Consider the following 22,930-nt stretch of genomic DNA (forward strand, 5'->3'; position numbering starts at 1 on the left):
CTCAAAATGGTTTGGAATAGTTTCCAATCGGTTTGGCATGTCGAAAATAGGGTATATCCCAAATTTCAGCTTTCTTGGTCAATTTGGTGAAATTTTGATTTTTTCCTCATTTTTGACCTACTTGTATATTTGATTTTCAAAAATTCACCAAAAATCGAAAAAGGCACTTTGGCACTTGAAATTTTGACAGGTGATGAATTTTCGCCTCATCTTTCGATCTACCTTAGTACGGTTTAAAAAGTTTCGGACAAGTCCTATGTTGGAACGCAAAATCTTCGATTTGGCTAACCTGTCAATCAAAATGGCCGCCATTTTGTAAGTAGGGTCACTGTTTTTTTTGAGGACAATGGCTAGAAATATTCTTAGGATTCCCCCTTTTAAAAAAGGTGTCCCGGAGGATCAACGGAGGGGGTGCAATAGATCCTTATGCAGGGCCTGCGACTAGGTATCGATTGGTATCAGCAGTTTAATTTATCTATTCTGTAAACATTCTGGAGGAGAAATTTTGAAATTCTGAAGAAATAAGAAGTCGTGGTGGTGGTTTGAGAATGGCTCAAAGCGATTGATTTTAGGCAATTAAAATATACATCCATTCGTGCTGCAAATTTCAAGAAGTTCCCTGCAAACAGAAAAGTTATGATATGAATTTTTAAATTTTTTTCTCAATAATATTCCAGTTGAAAAAAATTTGGCTCAAATGTGATGAAACCTCTAAACAGGTCGAGGATAAACAACAACTCGATTTTTGAGCTATTCAAATTCAAATTTATTTCCACACTTTCTGGAGAAATTTTAAAATTCTGAAGAAATCCAAAAATCACACTGGAGGCTCCAGAATGGTCAGAAATGGTGAAATTCGATTCGAGGGAGTTGATATTAGTATTTCAGAACTAATTTCCATCATTTTTACTGAATAAGTAGGTAAAGAATAGCACATTTTCTAAAAATCGCCAAAAATGGTAAATTTCAAATTTTCAAAAAATTCTCCAGTAAACAGTGATTTGGGCTGCTGAAATTTTGTTCATTTCAAACCACGCTTTTTTTCTTCAAAAATCACGGTCCTACCACGAATGTTTTTTTTTGTGTATAAGTATTTTATACGAGTCAAAAATTTAAATTAAGTAGGTACTTATGAAAAAACATTTCATCCTGCAGTGAATATGAATTATTTTTTTTTCAAATTCGCTGAAAGTGGCATACCTACTCGTATGTAGATCACTTCCCGAAGACTCATACTTCCATAAGAAAGTTCAAGGTCACTTTCAGCTATAATTTTGACCCAGTTCCAATTTATCCTAATTTCAAGTAAAATTCGCGATTTTAAATTATTATTTTTACCCAAATGATTTCAACGTGTTTTTTCCAATCATGAAAAACAATCGCAAAAAAATAATTTTCAAGAGGCTTCGAAAGTGAGACAGCAGGCATGTCCATGAATGAAAGCAGTAAGCAGGCTATAAATCAAAATAACAGTATGTAATCGACATGATTTGGAATCGACTTGACCCTGAATCGATCTACGTATACCAAGAAATACGATGTATGCATGGAATAAGTAGATACATAAGTATTCCATGTCAAATATGAGTAAAATGATTCATGCATGAACGAGAAATAATGATAAAAATCAAAATATACAACGTAATTCCCATTAAGGTAAATTTCCTTTTTCAATGTGACATAGGTAAAATTTCCTTTCGCCTCGCTTACTCTACCTCTTCTCTTCTTTTCCCTCTTCCATAGTCATACGACAAACTTTCATATTACATATTATTTACCTTGAATAGGTACTCGATGGAATGGAAAAACTCATCTCACGACCACTTCCTCTCACACTTTTCATTGAAATTATGATACCTCCACCAAATTAATTAATCCTGTATAACGAGTCAAGTTCACATTTCAAAGTTTGTCCGAGCCCATTACCTAGGCCATAAAGCTTACTTCTATCACCTCGTAAAACCCAAACATCGTCGAACCAGTTTCCATATCTAACTATAAGCTTTCCTCAAAACCGGAAAAGCTCATAAAAAATGGGAAATATTCGCCTCCACCGAAATAAAAAAAGGAAAATACCTATTAGAGTAGGTACGATTCCAGTTTTGCAACAAATTTGCAAATTCAAACTCACTCGCTTATCAGGAACGTGCCCGCGAGTCACTTTGAGAAAAAAAAATTATAAAACACAGATAACACAAAAAAGTTTGCCCTCCGCACACAATATTATGAATGCACTGAAAACTTGAAAAAAGTAAGGAAATGGTGCAAAGAATAAAGAATTGGGTCAAGATCAGTTGAATGTGTGACTAGAAGGTGCATTAGGTACCTACTTACAACACAGTGATGATTAGAGTAAAGTGAAAGCACTCACCACCACGTCCTACATTTTTATCTAAAAAAAATAAATAAATAAATTTGGCCAAATGGACGTCAAAAACTTAATGAAACGTACATATATAACTAATTACGGTAGCTAAAAGTGATTATCATTCGAGAACATTGGAACGTTTCTACAAAAATGCAACCTATACAATTCAGGCTCGTGGCACTTCCGAGTTCCGATACCTATACCTTGATCTAATTACTTCCTTTTCGGTGTATTTGTCCAAGCAAATTGGAGCTGGATATAAATGGAATCAAAATCAAGGTCTCATTTTCATTTCCGCGGGCATTATTGCTTGATGTATTTAAGGAATCGTCTGAGTCTTCAGTCTCTCTTTATTGTCCAAACCCACATGGACTCTGTAGGAGATCACCACATTGTATATTGATCGTAATAAAGTAGGATGTAACAAGATAAGAGTACCTAGTCTTTCTTTAAAATCAAATGATAATGCACCACGTGCTCGTCTCGTATGGCAAACTGGTTTTAATGATGATAATCTTATTACTCTGTGAAGCGTGTAAATCCTTCACGTAATACACAACAATGACATTTGTATAGGTAGTTGATATACCTACTCGCATAATACGTACATAGTTTAAATATATAGCTAGTTATTGTAGCTATATACCTATCCATCTAGGTATTCGAAACATATTCACATTTATGATTATCAAAACGTGCTATGCGAGTCGGATTTACTTCCGATATAGCATTTGGCAAGGTCGCTGATACTCGTATTTTTTTAATAGCTGGAACAGCGTATAGAAAAATCATAATAGCAATAATCAACTTCGATATATAAACAAGACTGTGTCAGAAGCGAGGAAAAATGCTGCCACAGGAACCAGGAAGAAGTTATAAAGCGGAAGTTTTCCTTTATTAAGTACATTGGCAACTGCTTAAGGTCGAATGTGCCCTGCATAAATACATAGGTACTCGCTATACTTCCATCAAGCCTCACAACAAGATCCTATACGTCGTGGAGAAAGATAGGTATATACTCGTATTTTTCTGCATTATCCAAGGCCCTTTTACTTTTATACACACGTATGAGACAAATGGTTCTGCAAACATTCACACAAATTTACTCGAAAGCAATTAATTTTAAGGTTAAAGTTGACTTTGAAAAATTCCCCAAGATGCCCAAATCAGAATCGGTTTTATTTGTCACCATATTGTCAATCCTATGTCCATAGACGAGACCCATTTGCAATATTATCGCGTCCATTGTGAAGGTTGTTACCGTCTAATGCACCGCAATTGTTTTTCGGAAGTAGGTAATAATATGCTTTAGGTGATAGTTCCTTTACCTATAATATGAACGATATTCGAACAGACAAATCTGTAATCATCGTCGACTGAAATCAAAAATGATTCCAAAAAAGTTAATTCGGATAGATTTTGTGGCATTTTTTGAAAAACAAAAGTTTCTAAAAATTTGCTGGAGACTCCAAAACGGATTGAAACTGCCTGCGATCCACCTCAGAATAATGTCAAAAATGAAGTGTCTCTGTTTGGCAAAATTTTATGGAAATTTCGAGCATTGAAAAATCTGCTGGAGGCTCCGGTAATTTCCAAAAAGTCACTGGAGGCTCCAAAACGACTTGAAATCTACCGGTAGCCGACTTCATAGCGTATTGAAATTAGTTTGCAGAGTGAATTTTAGCTTTCCAACTGCTTTTAATGAAATTTCAAATTTTTAAAACCTGGTGGAGAGGCTCTAGGAATTTTCGAAAAATCGCTGGAGGCTCCAAAATGACTTGAAATCTACTTGCAGTCAACTCCCTAGCGTATCGAAATTAGTACACAGAATGAAATTAAAGTACTTTTGATGAAATTTTGTGGAAATTTCACGTTTCAAAAATCTACTAGAGGCTCCATGAATTTTCAAAAAGTTGCTGATGGCCACAGAATGACTCAAACCCACCAGCATTCAACTTAATAGCGTGTTTGAATTGGATTGCAGCGTGAATTTCTGGTTTCCAACTCCATTTGATGAAATTTTGTGGGAATTTCACGTTTCAAAAATCTACTAGAGGCTCCATGAATTTTCAAAAAGTTGCTGATGGCCACAGAATGACTCAAACCCACCAGCATTCAACTTAATAGCGTGTTTGAATTGGATTGCAGCGTGAATTTCTGGTTTCCAACTCCATTTGATGAAATTTTGTGGGAATTTCAAGTTTCAAAAATGTGCTGGAGGCTCCAGAACTGCTCAAAACGGTTTGAAATCGTTTCCAATTGATTTGGCAGGTCGAAAATAGGGTATGATCCAAATTTATCAGCTTTATAGTTCAATTCGGTAAAATTTTGATTTTTCCTCATTTTTGACCTAAATTTGATTTTCAAAAATTCACCAAAAAATCGAAAAACATATTTTAACTGAACTAGTCATGATTATAGGAAATGTGACGTAGAATAATTTTAAGTTCAATCATTTTTTTCCCTCTGACACTTCATTTCGGCGATACATTCGAAAAGCGTAGATTGACAAAGGTTAATGACCTCTTGCGGGGGTGGCCGACAAATTGCGATGTGCAACTTTGGTCAAAATATTTTCGAGTCTACTGTTAATCGACTTCACGTTTTAAATTGTCGATTTTCACTTTTAAAAACAATTTTCATAAAATTGATAACTTTACCCACTCCTCAGTAAGGGTGAAATCGCCATTTTGGGAAAAGCTGAACTGGTCATGCTGATAGGAAATTTAGCGTGGAACAATTTTTGTTCAAACATTTTTTCTCTCAGACTCTTCATTTCGGCGATACAGCCGGAAAACGTGGATCGGCAAAGGTTAATGACCTCTTGCGGGGGTAGCTGGCAAGTTGCAGGGTACAACTTTTGATGGGTTGTTCTAGAGACCAACCTGAACAAATAATGTGAAATTCAGCTTTCCCCCAATTTTTTCGAGGTTCGACCATAAATTTTGCTAAAATGACTGGACTATTTAAATGAAAGTTGAAAAATAAATTTTGATCATATTTTCCGACTTTTAAGAACTAAATATTGTGCTCCATACTTTCTTCATTTCATCACACAATGAAAATTCTAAAAAAAAAAAATTAAGTAGGTAGGTCTAGGTACGTATTTTCATAAGAAGTGAAAAAATATTTTTCCTCAACTTAAACTTTGAAAAATCGAGAAGACAGTTTTAGAAATTCTAAAAAATGTTCTAAAAGAAAATTAAAAATAAACGTCAAATTTTTCAACTTTTTAGCAGTCTTTTAAAAAAAATTTAACGACCTCTCATCTCTTCGTACCCCCCCCCCTCCTCTTACTTAATCACAAAATAGAGAGATTTTTAAAAATAAATATCAAAGTCAAAATTGATAGTTTTTATCGAATAGTTGAAAATAAAATTTAAAAAAAAAACATTCTAGTACATTTTCGATAAAACAGAGACTGTGAAAACAAATCCTTGAAATTTCGAATTAGAGAACAACGCCATTTCTATAAATTCATTGAAAATATCTATCTCAATTTTTAATTTCAATTCTTAAATTCAATCTGTAGTGATAAAATAATACAACACTCAAAAAATAATTTATGATTCTTGATCTGAGTAAAAAAGTTATTTTCGCTCATTTTGAAATGAAAACTCCCAAAATTCGCCAAGAAAACGAACAAATAGATACTAGAAAGTTCGAAGCATTACTTTTCAAAACAAAAATATATATAACCCTCTTTTTTCCTCATTAGGTACATTTTTTTTTTTTTTTGAATTTCCACGTGTCATTTACAGAAATACGTAAAAATCACGAAAAACATCAAGTAAGAAACTTGAAAACTTAAAAATAAAAGTAAGAAACTGTGCGACAAAAATATTGAAAAAAATGAACCCTGCCTCGCCTTTGTAATGTTCGTATGTACTTGAATTTAAAAATTGAATTAAAGATAAAAATTTGACTGAAATCACGAGAAAAAAAACAATTCAGTAAAAATTCACATGGCAAACAATTTAAAAATGACACAAAAACATTGATTTCTGCAATCAAATCACTAGGTAGATAGATAAGTACTTCTTGCTAATTTTTCGACCTCGTAAAATAAAAAAGAAAAAAATTCGATAAAATTTCAACAATCGCGTCGTCATTTGAAAGAAAAAACCCATCAAAATTTATTCTGCCAGTTCTTTCAATTAACACTCGAAATCTTCCAATTGCGACCTCGAATCACAAAACAATTACTTTTATGAATAGTACACGACCATATAACAATAATACGACATCAAATCATCCAATTTTAAGCAAATGAGAAAAAAATTTGTTCAAAAAACATCGAAGAAGAAAAAAAAACACGAGTCATCGCAAAAAAACAAGAAATCAGTGCCACAACAACTGCGTAATTGGAACAACTGACTCTTCAACACTGCCATCCCTGGTGCTTGAGATCTTGCCTCAGCTATGAAAAATTGCAAATAGGAAGGAAGCGAATGATCGTGTAATAAAAATGAGTTCGTGGAACTGGCTTTGGTAGGAGGTTTGTTTATTTTCTGTAATTTTTTACGTCTCTGTCCCCCTAGGTTTCTCACCCTTGGTATAAACAAAGCCACCTTCATGGGCAAGGTCCTACGAGTATATCGAGAGTCTCTTGCATGTGCATACTCTTAAAAAAATTCTATGGGTAAGATTCAGTCGATGATTCGTGTATTCGAGTATGAGGGGGCGATGAAAGATGGTGTGAGGAGTGCAGAGAATATGGATCGACCTCGCGATGTGATACCAAAGTCCACTCGGCAACAACAAATGTGCGGAAGGAAAACAACATTTGGATTTGAAAGACATAATCGGAAATGATCAGTGCAATGTCGCGAGGACCCTGACATTAGGTATGTCTGGTTTTGGAATTGTTGCGCACACGCGGTACTTGTTATTTCTCACTGACGGTAGCAGGTAAAGAGAGTGAAAAAACCAGGTAGGTACATAGAGTTTGTGGATGGCTGTGGTGGTGGCAGAGTGTTGCACTGTAACCCTGACATAATCGTTTATATAAGTCGCTTTTCAGTCTGCATCAACTTTGGAGGCAAGTGTACTGTGGTTCCCACACAGTCTGTTGCATTCCTGCTGCTACTAAATAACAGTGAAAGTGCGTGTTGGCGCGATGTTTTTATTTATTTAACCGGCTTGATGAACGATTTCTGTTTTCGGTTTCGTTTTCAATCATCCATTAATTTATTTGTTTATTATCGTATATCGTAATTTATTTCTCGGATATATTTATTATCAAATTTTTAAATTTTCATAGTATTTATTGTGTTTCGTCGTTGGTCTCATTTTTTAATAGTGATTTGTGCGTGTGTTCGTTATTCGCCTGTTAAATAGCAAAAAATATCTCAAAATGTCAGATGTTACCAGCTCAAATGAGGAAACAGCAGTGGCCATTGTGCCTGTCCCAGTAGCTCTGGATCCAGCTGTCAAGAAGACTGAATCGGGTGACTTGATCATCACAAAATCAGCAAAATTGTTGGAAAATCGTTGTAGCATATCATCGGTGGATAGCAGTATTTCCTTATCTTACGATGCTGTTCCATTTACACCTCGTAGTTCACTCACCATCAGCACAGATGACGAGTCTAAGATTGTGAACCATTTTGGTATCAATAGCAGTAGCAGCCACACAGATTCATCTTCTGATGCAGCTGTCTCTGGTAATGAATCGAAGAAGATAAAAACCAATAGTGGTGGTGATAGTAGCAATGACGAAGAACCATTTGAGGCACCTGATGAAGAGCTCACCAAACGCATTGTTGATCAGGTAGAATATTATTTTTCTGATGAGAATATTGTTAAGGATGCTTTCCTGCTCAAACATGTTCGTCGAAATAAAGAGGGATACGTTTCCCTCAAGCTGATTGCCAGCTTTAAACGAGTTAAACATATAGCTAGAGATTGGCGTGTTGTTCGTGTAGCTTTGGAGAAATCCACCAAGCTGGAGATTAATGAAGCTGGCACTAAGCTCAGGCGAAAAGATCCGCTACCCTTGTATGACCAAACTACACCTTCACGAACTGTGGTTGCAGTTGATATCCCACCAGAAAAGGCTACTATTGAATGTATAGCTGAGTTATTCCGCACTTGTGGTGAAATAGCCCTTGTACGCATCCTTAGGCCTGGCAATCCAATCCCAGCTGATGTACGCCCATTTTACAACAAGCATCCTGAAATGCATAATACTGTGAGCGCATTGGTTGAATTTGTGCGCACTGAATCAGCTCACAATGCTTTGAATCGTGATGCGGAAAATGATCCAAATCATATCCAAGTTCTCGAGCTAAATGCTCCTCCATCGAAAAAGAAGGTTGCTGTCAAAACTAAATTCCCGAACCGTATTTATGACCAAGACTATGGCACATCATCCTGTGCCAGTGGCTCTGAAACTGATGAAAGGTATAAACTGCATATGCAAAGACGCTGCTCATCGCCACATTTGACCAATAAACCAATTGGTAGCAATAACTCTGGTGACCAGCATTGGGGTCAACGTCGCTGGTCTAGAGATTCTGGTACAGACAGTTCATCCTCTAGTTTCTCACGTTCTCGCTCCAACAGCGGAGTTTACTACATTCCAGAGCAGAGACGTCTCTCAGCTGGCTGGGAATCCAGCTCGGATAGCTACAGCTCATGCAGATCTCGTTCCAACAGCGGTGTCTCCATTCCTGAGGTGTTCCACATGCGTCGTTACTCACTACCTCGAAAAGAACCCGACTGCTGCTGCTGCAGTTTCCCGAAATGTGAGTCTTCCGGAGGTGCTGGACGTCGCTACTCTGTTGGTAGGGGATCAGATGATGGTTACCATGCAGCACCACTTTCACGTTGCAACAGTGGGGAAAGTTGTGATGGACCTTATCGTAAAGAATCCATACCAGAATATTATCCATTGCATCGAAGCAATGGTTCATTTGAGAGGAGGTCATCTATCACAAAAACCAACAACGATGGTCCCTGGTCACGTAACAGCAGTGTTTCATCAGCTTCTGAGTCTGGTCGCAGATTATCTGACTGTGAAGGACGTGGTATGGTAAGGCAGCGCTCATTCGGTAATAATATTGGTAATTTGGCTAATTCTGATACCATTGTGCGGTTACCTCGAGGTCCTGATGGTGGTCGTGGATTTCAAAGGGAATTAATTGAGTATGCTCTGCCAGAGTAATCTCCATATATTGGGATCTTTCTGTCCATGATGAGATCAGTTTCCACCTAAAGTGGACCCATTTCAATCCTTATTTCCTAAATAATGAAAACAATGCCGGTATAATTTTTCTTCAGTATTTTAACTTATGTATACTAAAAAGGTAGTGTCTTTTTATTTAAACATTTATTATATTTTATCTAGAGTGAGAATTCCTCTTCCCTCTCACTCTTTCTCTATGCCCCTTCCTTTTAAAGTTAGGTATTTAACTACACCTACACTATTATGTAATCAGATTCAATTGTGCCATCTTTCTTCTTTATAAAGTGATCCTATGCCAATCTGGAATGATATGGTTTTCTATAGCACAATAAAATTTAGTGACCAATAACATGTGCTATACCTAGGTATAGGTGTAAAAAATCATTTGACTGCATTTATAAATATTATTAATTTTATAAGTCAAATATAAAATGTTATATTGCACAGCAATTATACACATGTAGGTATTTACAACATCTGATGTCCTACTATGACTTTTTTTTATGTACCTACCTAAACCAAATGTGATATTTATTCTATTAAGTAAAGTATAGGTCTATATAAATTATGTGGATGCTAATCGAAATGGATTTTCATGTATGTATAAGTATTTTTCTTCTTCTATTCATTGTCAAAGTGTAGTAGGAAGAATCTAAAGTATTGAGGGGAAAAAATAAGCTATGTTGGTAAAAAGTATTTTGGTATATAAAAAATCCATTAAAAAGTATCCACATTTTAAAAAAATTATGATGATAAGCATTTAAAAAATATTTTTTCATGTTATTTTATACGTTGCAACGTTGTAAAGTACCTACTGGTAAAAACGAACTAGGAACTTTACCAAGTCCTTCATTATTCATGTTTAATAGGTACCTACACGAATGATGTATTTTTAATTTATTATTACGAGTGTTTCTTTATTATTTTTTGTTTACCCTATCCTATGAGGTATGTTTCAAAATGTACATATTTATTTTTGTTATTTGATTGTTGTTTTTGAGATGTTGTTAAATGCAATATTTATTTTGGATTAATTTATTTAACGACATTTATTTATTATTATTTATAGCGTAGCTGTGAATTTTTCTCTTTTTTTTGTGTTTAATTTATTTTTACAATTTTTTCTTTTTTTCTTTCTTTTCTTCTACCTATTCAGATTATTCAAATGAATTGTGTGTAATACTTTATTTATTATTTATCCTAATTTATTCATTTGAATTATATTTATTTGGGATCATGAAATCAGTCGAGTGTTCATTTTTCTATATTTGATAATTTAAAATCTCACACATACATTTGACATTGAATTTAGACAGTAGACACTATTTCATCAACTCCCTCTTCATCACCCTCGAATGTCTTCTACATTAAATTTACAGACTCCCATTCAACTTGTCATGATCAACTTTTTAAACTTTTATGTTGAAAAACGATGATTGTGGTATTTAATATTCAATTATTATTCATACTATTTGGCAAAATACACAAGGCAATGACCTCAAAAATTTTTGGCCACCCAATATTTTTACAAAACGTGCAGACTGCAGATATACCTACCCCATTCTATTCAAATTTTGTTTCATTTCGTCATGCACTCTCACGAGTATTTGAAAATTAAAACACTTTTTTAAAAAAAAATTACATTAGGTAGGTACCTATCCTAAATAAGTGTAACAAATTTATTCATATTATGGGAAATGTTATCGGTGATTTGCTGTACGCTTTAGCCAAGGTTGAAGTGCTCATCATAATTCAACTTTAAACATGTACCTACTTTTGTTGTTTTAGTTGCAATGTGGGCAATGATCTTTGAAAAAATTAAGTTGGAATTTCCAAGAAATTAACCTAATTGAAATCGCATCAGTCATTCAGAATAATTCAAAAATTATTTCAAAAAAAGAAATCTATGTATTGATCTTCATAAACAAATATCATCTTAAAACTACCAAAAAATAAGAACGACACGAGAAGAAATTTCCAAAATAAACAAAACCTTGACATAAATCTATTATCTTTCGGCGGTTTGAGTGAAAAATTTCTTCGAACACTCGCATCGGTGTATTTTATACCTAGTCATCGATTAAAATCCTCTACGTATTTAAATAGGACAACAGACGAGGCTCTGTGGCATTATCAGCGTTCCAACTTCCAACCTCAAGCAACAAGCTATAGCAAAGAGAACTTGGTTATAGGTTCATGTGACTCTGACTCATAAAAATTGGAAAAATTTTCGAAAACCCTCCCAGCTCTAGATAAATTATAACGAAAGGTCACGCATCGAGTTTTTGAAAGTAACTTACACACTAAACACAGCATTATACCATATCGTGACATGTACATCTGCACAAACCAAGGACCTAGGTGTTTCCATTCACTTTATAGCGGTTTTTTCATAGCTCACTGTCGAACCTATAAATTAGATAACTTTCGACGGAAGTGTATTTGTTTTTTTTCCCCCATTAAGAAATACCTATTTTTTTCACTTTTTACCGCCTTCCACTCATTAGTGGTTTTTTGGGAAAAGGGTATTGGCCGCTCTGTGGTGGTTTTCGCACATTCCAACCTGATTCTTTTTTTTCTTCGGAGATTTGCCAGTGGTGTAGGCGACACGTGACGTCATAATTTTGCCGGAGGCCGTTCACCAACCTTGAAGCCGGCAGTATAGTTTGAATACTGTTGAATTATGACAATGTAATCGAATTTTAAATAATGCAACCAATTCATATAGATGTCTGATCTCGTATGATAATAATTGCAACACTGTAAGTTCGAACACGAGCACCTAACGTTTAATTTAAACATTTTTAATTTCGTGTATGGGTCTCTTCCCCTTGCCAGATTCCTGCCCCTCTGCCAAGTCGTGATCTTTCTTATCAAGGTGACTATCCACTTCATCCTACGTTGTCTCGTCTACAGAATTGGTTCGACCTGGCGCACCTATAAGGTCTCCTTCGTGCAGAGATCATCCTCTAGGGTAATTTCAAAATGCCCCAGGCTCTTCTGCCTCAGCAGTTGGTGGGCGAAATTCTTCAAAATTGCATCAAATGGCAATATTTTCTTTCGTCTAATCTTTTCCAAATCTCCATTTTTTATGGAAAAATTTCACCATCTTTTCCACGAAAATTTTTGACAAACCGGCTGAAACCAGTTTATGGAATTTCCCTGGCTTCTCGAGTCAATAATAATCTATATTCGATTACCTGAACTGAAACAGGCGATGGTATCATCCTTAAATAAAAATCTGCAAATAAACACCTATGGATGACCTACCTCTTGGAATCTATGGGTAAAAATACGTACGTAATTATACCAGATAAAAATGTAAATTCTACCTATCGTATCTCCTTTAGTTGAATCCATTCGCGTCATATCCAATTGAACTGGTTCTTTAAATATAATTAGTTAATATTGAATTTTAATCTGTAACAACTTCGGTAATGCGGGAATAGCTGAATTATGACGTTTTTTGTTCAAATTTCAGCGCTAATTAATGTCTGTAGTGTAAATGGATTTAAAAAATGGGGCCATTATTACGCTATATATTACACATTTCACAACGATATATGTTTTTAATTGGACTTTTTTGCTCCTAAAAATACATCATTTTGGGTAATTTTTCAAAACACCTCACAGCCGGTACGACGTTTGATTTTTATCGACCATTGTGACCTGAAATTTTTTTTGCTACCTAAATTATAGCGGACAAAATTGAAGAAAAATGGTTCTCATTCTCAAGTGAAGAATTTTTTGAAAAATTGATCATCAGAATTCTTGAGAAATTTTGCAAATCTAGGGAAAATAACGTCAAAAAAAGAAGGATAAAAAATTAAAAAATTGGCACATCAAGTTACTTTTGGTAAATATGTTCACCAAGTGTTGGGGGGGGGGAGGATTCCTATTTTGAGGGAGCAAAAAATAGATATTTAAGATTCTACAGACGTGAGCGATTCAAAACTTTTAAATTTCAGGTTAGACTTTTGAGAACTGCAAAAAAATTAATATCTAAATTGCTAAAATTATGCCAAACTTTCAAAAATGACTTACTTTTAAAAACTTGACCTGACCGACAGTTTGTTTGCTCATGATTAGTGTAGGCACTGTGAAAGGGTTCACGGGGGTTAGATCGAAAAATGGGACAATTTTGAAATCCCAATTCAAAATTAGTTCATTAGAAAAAAGGAGGCAGTTTTTTCCACAATGGACTGGATATAAAAAATTCAATTTTTCATGCTGTAGAAGTTCAACTTTAGCTTTTAAAGTTTCAATTTGGTACCGATTTCAAATCTCTTTCTCTAATTCATTATTTCATGGAACCCTGCAAAATAAATTTTTTCAAATTCAATTAGTTTTGATATATGTACCTACCTACATATTAGCCTTCAAAATGCAGTTACCTATATTCCAAAAAAAAAAAAAAAAACAGAAATTCTTCAAAAATTAAGAGTTTATCCCCCTCTCGAAATATTAGAATGGAAAAACAAAATTTTAGGAGTAACTTCTATTACGATTTTTATGCTTGAACGATTTTCACTTCCAAAGCCTCGATTTATTCCCTCCAGACTCTCACTTTTTTAAATAGGGGAGGAAGGGTGAAAAGGCGTAGCTAAGGGAATACCAAAGAATCAGATTCAAAAAGTACCCAACTGCGTATTCGAACCCAGTGACCTCGAATCAGAGGGAATCGACACGCTCATCATTATATTTTCGTGATATTTTTCACAATTAAGGTGGGGGGGAGTAAAAATACATTTGGAGGTTATATCCAAAAATTTCCAAAAATTTGAACTCCACACCTACGAAAATGTACCCAACTTGAATTTTCTGAAATTTTTTGACCATTTTAGGGTCAACGTTGAAGGGGGGGGGGGGGGGTCAGGGACTCATGTCGAAAAAATAAGCCAACTCAGAATCGCTGCTTCTAAACAATTTTTACTTTCAACATCTTGGTTTCTCTCCTCGACTCCTTGAGTGCATCTTTGTCAGAAATGAGGGGAGAGGAGGTAGTTGGAAGCACCAATGCATCACTGGGGAGGCACCAAAGGGTAAAATTCAAAAAATGAATAGGTATTCGAGCTCGAAAATCTTGAACTGACGTAAATGGACATGTCACACCTGTATTTTGAAGTTCTTTTGAAACGGGGAGGAGGAGGTGACCGGGAGATCCAGACGTGGTATCTAAAAAATACACGAATAAGTATTCGAATTCTACACCCATGAAAACCTTACAAACAACATATCGATATCGTACTTACGTCATTTTCAATTTTTTGAAATTTTGACCATGTGAAGGGCACAGATGGAGGAAAAGGATGAGATTAATTGGACCAAAAAAATAAGCTAATATTCGAACTCAGAACTTCTAAATTACTCGTAATAACAATCAATGTCACGTCATTAATTTTTTTTTTTTGAATTTTAATCAGAATCAAGGTCCACCCCCACTCAATGTTGAGATCCAATTTTGAAAATTATTTTGTAGCAATGATGATGCAAATTAGTCCGCGTGCTCACATAAGGATATATTGCACCCCCCCCCCCCTCCGTCGATCCTCCGGGACAACTTTTTTCTTAAAGGAGGAGTCCTAAGAAACATTTTAGCCCTTGTACTCAAAAAAAAAGTGGCACTACTTACAAAATGGCGGCCATTTTGATTGACAGGTCAGCTGAAATCGCAGATTTTGCGTTCCAACATAGGACTTGCACAAAATTTTTCAAACCGTACAAAAGTAGATCGAAAGATCAGGCAAAAATTTATTACCTGTCAAAATTTCAAGTGCTAAAGTGCTTTTTTCGATTTTTGGTGAATTTTTGAAAATAAAATTCAGGCCAAAAATGAGGGAAAAAATCAAAATTTGACCAAATTGACCAAGAAAGCTGAAATTTGGGATTATACCCTATTTCCGACATGCCAAATTGATTGAAAACTGTTTCAAACCGTTTTGAACAGTTCTGGAGCCTCGAGCAGATTTCTGAAACTCGAAATTCCCACAAAATTTCATCAAATGGAGTTGGAATACCGAAATTTACACTGCAACTAATGTCTCTTGGAGCCTCTAGCAACTTTTTGAAAATTACTGGAGCCTCCAGTAGATTTTTGAAACTTGAAATTTCCCCAAAATTACATCAAACGAAGATGATGGACAGCCGAAATTTACTCTGCACTCCAATTTTAACGCCCTCGGAAGACGACTTCACGTGGGTTCAAGTCATTTTGGGGCCTCCAGCGACTTTTTGAAAATTACTAGAGTCTCCATCAGTTTTTTGAAACTTGAAATTCCCACAACATTTTATCAAATGGAGTTAGCAAGCTGAAATTTACTTCGTAAACTAATTTCAATATGATATTAAGTCGACTGCATGGTGGTTTCAAATCGTTTTGAAGCTTCCAGCCACTTTTTGATAATTTCAATTTTCCAAAAAACGCCATACAATCTTTCAAAAAGTCGCTGGAGGCTCCAAAACGACTTGAAATCCACCAGCAGTTGACCACGTAGCGTATTGAAATTAGTTTGCAGAATGAATTTCGAATTTCCATCTATACTTGATGAAATTTTCGGAAATTTCAAGTTTCCAAAATCTACTGGAGGCTCCAGTAATTTTCAAAAAGTCGCTGGAGGCTCCAAAAAACGACTCATTAGTTTGCAGAATTAATTTCGGCTTCCCATCTTCATTTGATGAAATTTTCGAAAATTTCAGGTTTAAAAAATCTACTGGAGGCTTCAGTAATTTTCAAAAAGTCGCTGGAGGCTCCAAAAAACGACTCATTAGTTTGCAGAATTAATTTCGGCTTTCCATCTCCATTTGATGAAATTTTCGAAAATTTCAGGTTTAAAAAATCTACTGGAGGCTCCAGTAATTTTCAAAAAGTCACTGGAGGCTCCAAAACAACTCAAAATGGTTTGAAACAGTTTTCAATCGATTTGGCATGTCAAAAATAGGGTGTATCCCAAATTTCAGCTTTCTTAGTCAATTTGGTCAAATTTTGATTTTTCCCCTCATTTTTGGTCTGAATTTTATATTGAAAAATTCACCAAAAATCGAAAAAGGCACTTTAGCACTTGAAATTTTGACAGGTGATAAATTTTTGCCTGATCTTTCGATCTACTTCTGTACGGTTTTAAAAATTTCGTCCAAGTGCTATGTTGGAACACAAAATCTGCGATTTCGGCTGACCTGTCAATCAAAATGGTCGACATTTTGTAAGTAGGGCCATCTTTTTTTTGAGGACAAGGGCTAGAAGTGTTCCTTAGGACTCCCCCATTAAGAAAAAAGGTTTCCCGGAGGATCGAAGGGGGGTGCAATAGATCCTCATGCGGGCTCCCCAACTAAATATGAATTTTATCCCCTTCCTTTCTCTCTCGCTGTCCAAAAGACACTCCAAACACGAATGACCTCCTATTCAAAGTTGACTCAGGCTGATTGTGTTTTATAAAGACATTGGTAAGTAAGCCACCAAATTTGAAACTGGAGAATTAGTCATGCTGACGTCGCATAGTGTCATCTTATGATCCAGCAGATGAGCAGATTGTAAATACGAGGCAGATGACTTTGTACCTATTTAAATAAAAATTAATACTCAAAAATCCTGTAAAGAGAAGGGAGACTCAATTCTTCGTTGCAAACAACCTATAAAAATCACCTCGGCTTTTTAAATCTTTACACGACAACGACATTGTAGACACTTTTCAGTTTTGCGTCAAAAACCGCACAGATCTATTTCAGCACGATAATAAGGAAACTCCATTCCTAATTACATAACATCATAAAAATAACGCCGACAAGCGAACCAACCAATACGGATCTTCTCGTTGGTTATTTACGTCATTGTGCGAATAAACGTATAAAAATTCAAATATGAGGCAACGAAAACAAGATTAAGTTATAAGGTAGGTAAATGAAGTTTGGTGTTGAAAAAAAAAAAAAATAAGAGAAAAAAAACTGGAATCCACTATTCAGGTTTTACAACAATAATTTTTTCAAAAATGAAGAAAAAATGAATTAATTCGTAACTTCCTCTTGTGTCGTTCGCGGCGAACAAGGCTATGCATTTTGGGAAATCAACTGACGATTTGTAGCGTGAAAAATTAAACTAATTATGGTGTGATTGGATCCGGCAGCTATGAATGCAATTTAAACAACTAACAAGTCCTCGGTAATACCCTTGGGTCTTGGTGCTACATTGATTCGTAACCCGTTAGAGAAGTTTATATTCGAGGGTATTATAAAATTCACCGAAAAATTCGTAAGTACCTATAATGATGTAGAGTGGTATTCAAAATTTTGAATTTATTATTTTCAAACCCCATGGTACGAAAATGATTACATTTCCATATTTGTCTTAAAAGTTGAAATGGAACAAAGTAGATTTTCGTGTAGGTAAAGACGACATTACCCAAATAGTATTCTTAAAGGATGATGAGTACTAATGGGTTCAAATTTTATATGTGAATGGGTAAGTATAGGTAGAGGTACGTAATATTCTAATTTTTTCACGTGGCTTAGCTCAATTCACAGGTATCTTAGGTAAGTAATCTAAAAAAATATGAATAATTCCATTTTAATCCATCCAACTAAAACTGATATCACTCTATAGTCATTGAATCTACCACCAAATTCTTTAAAACTGCAGTCATCATACAAACTAGGATGCGGATAAAGTACACCACAACATCATTTTGCAAAGATTAGGAAGACGATACCAATCTTAAAATTATTATGCAATACATTATTTTCAATCGACATCATCTCTGCCCTGACTCGGCAACTGAACCGCAAACACACAAGAAGGAAACAAAAAACTGGTTTGCCAGCGAAGATGACGATACCCTCGCTCATCAGACGGAAGGAAGTCGTCCTACAGTTCACGATCACTAGAACTTTTATATGCCTATAAGTGAAAGAAATGGGCGAACGAGGAGAGAATCTTTGTAATGCCAGACTTTCATGGTTAACTAGTTCGGTCAGAAGGTTACTGGGTTTCACGCACTGTCATACAGATCGAACAATTATCGTGGGTACGATTAAAAAAGAATAATTATACCTTCGTCTGATCTGCTCGCTTATATAGGTACCTAGTATGTTACATATGCATGAGACATATACGCTGTTGGAATATTGACTTGCACTTTTCTATACCTTACCGTAAATGGCAGCAAGTTGTGTGTTTTTTTCTCTTCAAAGTTCAAATTGATCGGGTATCAAACGATGCATGGAGTTCTGCAAATGACGAAATATGATCAGAAGCAGTAAATTGTGACATTTTACTGACACAGATAGGTATACCAAAGTCTAAAATGTGGCAAAATTTCTCAATTTTTAGGTTCAGGTAATTTCCAAAATTTACAGGTAGCAGGATTATAACTAATCCTAACCTTCGTTTGGAATTGAATTCACGACTACCAGATGTACGATTTTTTCCTCTCTTCTTCTATCGTGGATCATTACAATGGAAATGTATTCAGTCATAACAGTTATACCTACTGCAATTGAACCTCGTTGAAATATGGCTGAAAATTTTAACAACATGTAAGATACGATCTTTAATCAAATACCTAGCGTGAGAAATGTACCTATACCTACCTATGTTGTGGGTTTTGACTTTTGTTGACGTCATTACACAATTTTAATGTAGGTACTACCTATATACTTAATCACTTATACGATACGTATCATCTTTCAGGATCGATTCAAAGCTCATATTTTTGAAAAGTTATACCTTGACATTTGAATGTTCTTGTGTTTAGATTCGTAGGTACAGGTATTTCATTATTTAAAGTCGGGGAGCCCACTTAAGGATAAATTGCACCCCCCCCCCGTCTATCCTCCGGGACAACTTTTTTCTTAAAGAGGGAGTCCTAAGGAACATTTCTAGCTCTTGTACACAAAAAAAAGTGGCCCTACTTACAAAATGGCGGCCATTTTGATTGACAGGTCAGTCGAAATCGCAGATTTTGCGTTCCAACATAGGACTTGCACAAAATTTTTCAAACTGTACAAAGGTAGATCGAAAGATCAAGCACAAATTTATCACCTGTCAAAATTTCAAGTCGTTTTGGAGCATCCAGCAATTTTTTGAAAATTACTGGAGCCTTCAGTAAATTTTTGAAACTTTAAATTTCCTGAAAATTTCATCAAACGGAGATAGAAAGTCAAAATTCATTCTGCAAACTAATTTTTAATACGCTACGAAGTCGTCTGCTGCTGGTGGATTTCAAGTCGTTTTGGAGACTCCAGCCACTTTTTGAGAGGTCTTATGGTGTTTTTTGGAAAATTGAAATTTCCAAGAAGTAGCTGGAAGCTTCAAAACCATTTAAAACCACCATGTAGTCGACTTCGTATTGAAATTAGTTTGCAAAGTAAATTTCAGCTTGCCAACTTTATTTGGTAAAATGTTGCGGGAATTTCAAATTTTAAAAATCTACTGGAGGCTCCAGTAACTTTCAAAAAGGCGCTGAAGGCTCCAAAATGATTTGAACCCACCTGAAGTCGTCTTCAGAGGGTGTTAAAATTGGAGCGTAGAGTAAATTTCAGCTTTCCATCTCCGCATTTGATGAAATTTTGTGAAAATTTAAAATTTCAAAAATCTGATGGAGGCTCCAGGAATTTTCAAAAAGTCGCCGGAGGCACCAAAACGACTTGAAATCCCCCTGCAGTTGACTTCGTAGCGTATTGAAATTAGTTTGCAGAATATATTTCAGCTTTTCTACTCTATTTGGGTGAAATGTTGTGGGAATTTCGAGTTTCAAAAATCTGCTGGAGGCTCCAGAACTGCTCAAAACGGTTTGAAACAGTTTCCAATCGATTTGACACGTCGAAAATAGGGTGTATCCCAAATTTCAGCTTTCTTGGTCAATTTGGTGAAATTTTGATTTTTTTTCCTCATTTTTGGCCTAAATTTGATTTTCAAAAATTCACCAATAATCGAAAAACGCACTTTAGCACTTGAAATTTTGACAGGTGATAAATTTGTGCTTGATCTTTCGATCTACCTTTGTACAGTTTGAAAAATTTTGTGCAAGTCCTATGTTGGAACGCAAAATCTGCGATTTCGACTGACCTGTCAATCAAAATGGCCGCCATTTTGTAAGTAAGGCCACTTTTTTTTGAGTACAAAGGGCTAGAAATGTTCCTTAGGACTCCCTCTTTAAGAAAAAAGTTGTCCCGGAGGATCGACCGGGGGGGGGGGTGCAATTTATCCTTAAGTGGGCTCCCGGACTATTATGTAAACTATTAGGTTTACAGAGCAAGCATTGACGAAGGGTATGTAGGGGTATCTGTGATCGCATCAGACAATGCGAGGTGCCTTTGTATTACGTTCGACTCTACCTAACGGCATTCCAGGTATCTAAAAGCGGTTCTCGCGAGTCCCATGCATTCACATCCACCCTCTACATACTACAGTGATACGTATACATTTAAAAATCGCTTTTTTTTGTATATGTATCACGAAGTAGTACCCTAGTGAAGAATACTAGCCAGTATACCTAAAATGAACCTTTTTTCTTATACAGTTTTCTGTAATGTGATTGGTTAAACAATCTACATTACAAAACAACGTTATCGAAAAAAGGTTGCTGGCTAGCTTCTTTTCTATTGGTTAATAGAATTAAGCCTTTTTATATAAATATAAGCTGTATTTAGCTTAGTCTTCAGTCTTTGTAACCAGTTCGAAACGAATAATATCTTTTCTCTAAATGTTGGTTTACTTGCTCCGTTCTCTCGCGCTCTCTTCTCTCTCTTCTCGCGTATTAGGGTATTTTAGCTCGTGGTTTTCATCACGCGGCGTGCACGGGGTTTTCATTCCGGGCATAGTTTTTTAAGGTAGTAGGGTCTGTTGGCTCGTGGTTAGTATTACGCGGCACGCACGGGGTTCTTATTCCGGGCGTAAAACAACAGAGTTCAGGTATCCGATTGGGGTATTTATTCCGGACGCGCCCCTGGATTTTTCGAGACATTGGTCACTCAGGTTTTTTGCGTGAAAACCAAAAACGGACGAACCAGGACGCTACGAGTTGCGGCCTTATAGATCGACACCGCGATTCGTTTGTAGGAGAGTACCGTGCCCTACAAAGTTGGTGCCGAAACCCGGGACTAAAAAATCGAAAAAATCGCGAAAATCAAAAATGACTCCGTCCACAACTGCGACCATCTCTACACCATCCATCACACCGCCTATCACCATCGTATCAACCTCGACTCCTGGAACCACAACAACCACATCAGCCAGTGGTTTACCTCCATTTTTTTCAACTATGCCGTTCAACCGAGTTACACTATCAGATTTCTTACATTCAAACCCCTCACTGTGGTTTACATTAGCGGATCGACAATTTTGTACCCATAAAATAACAGACCCAGACGAAATCTTAGGAATTCTGTGCACTAAATTACCGCCGGATGTTGTAGCCCGAGCCAGTGATATTTTACAATCGAATGAAAGCGCTGACAGTACCCTTGCCAAATTGAAAGCTCGCATCATATCACTGTACAACGTATCCGATGAAGAGAAATTAGATGAACTCCTAAAAAACGTTTCTTTAGGAACCAAAAAACCTTCAGTTTTGTTAACTGAAATGCGTTTGCTCGCCGGACAGTGCCCTAACGAGGATTTATTGAAAAGGCTATGGCTATGCAGATTACCACCACGCATGCAAGAACATCTCTCAACTCATAGGGTACCATTAGACAGCTTAGCAGTTATGGCCGACTCGTTACATGCTGTTATGCTACCTGGTATCGGTTCGATAGCCAGCATTACGCCACAACCCGAACCTTCACCACAACCTAATGCTCCACCTCAACTCTCGTCATTCGAACAAATGCTCAGTAAAAAAATCGAAGAATTGACTGCCCAAGTCGCTGCTCTCACTGCGCACACCGCTCAAATTTCTGCCGTGACCATCCAAAATCAACGCCAGTCCAGAGGACGAGACCATGATCGTTCTGAGGATAGGCCTAGAAATCGAAGTAGATCTCGCTCTCATACTTACACATACTGTTGGTATCACTACAAATTCGGTGCAGACGCCACCAAATGCACCCAGCCGTGTAAATTCGTTCCGCTGGTTCCACCAACTAATCAGGAAAACTAAGAACTGGGTTCGTGGCTGCGGCACACAAGCTCCTTTTTCCATGTTCTCGCCGCTTACACATCAAAGACAAAAAATCTCAACTTGAATACTTGGTCGACTCCGGCTCTGATTTCTCTGTTTTGCCACCTAGTCTCTCCCGATTTCAAGGAAAAAAACAACTCAAACCGATTTTCTCTCTGTTTGGCGCTGACAACGGAAAAATTAAAGTTTATGGCTATGAAATTCTCGATGTCGACCTCGGTTTTGCAAAATCGACCGAGTGGAAATTCATTATCGCCGACG

General features: G+C 36.2%; 2 protein-coding genes across 2 annotated transcripts; both read left to right on the forward strand.

The window, feature by feature from the left end:
• Nucleotides 1-7,312: 7,312 nt before the first annotated feature.
• On the forward strand, nucleotides 7,313-10,799 carry LOC135843492 (la-related protein 6-like). The gene has a single exon (XM_065361406.1). The coding sequence runs from the start codon at nucleotides 7,725-7,727 to the stop codon at nucleotides 9,534-9,536; it is 1,812 nt and encodes a 603-aa protein (XP_065217478.1). The 5' UTR covers nucleotides 7,313-7,724; the 3' UTR covers nucleotides 9,537-10,799.
• A 10,880-nt stretch (nucleotides 10,800-21,679) lies between these two features.
• On the forward strand, nucleotides 21,680-22,648 carry LOC135845120 (uncharacterized). The gene has a single exon (XM_065363585.1). The coding sequence runs from the start codon at nucleotides 21,680-21,682 to the stop codon at nucleotides 22,646-22,648; it is 969 nt and encodes a 322-aa protein (XP_065219657.1).
• Nucleotides 22,649-22,930: the final 282 nt, after the last annotated feature.

The sequence above is a fragment of the Planococcus citri genome, chromosome 4, assembly GCF_950023065.1.
Source record: "Planococcus citri chromosome 4, ihPlaCitr1.1, whole genome shotgun sequence".
Lineage (NCBI taxonomy): Eukaryota > Metazoa > Arthropoda > Insecta > Hemiptera > Pseudococcidae > Planococcus > Planococcus citri.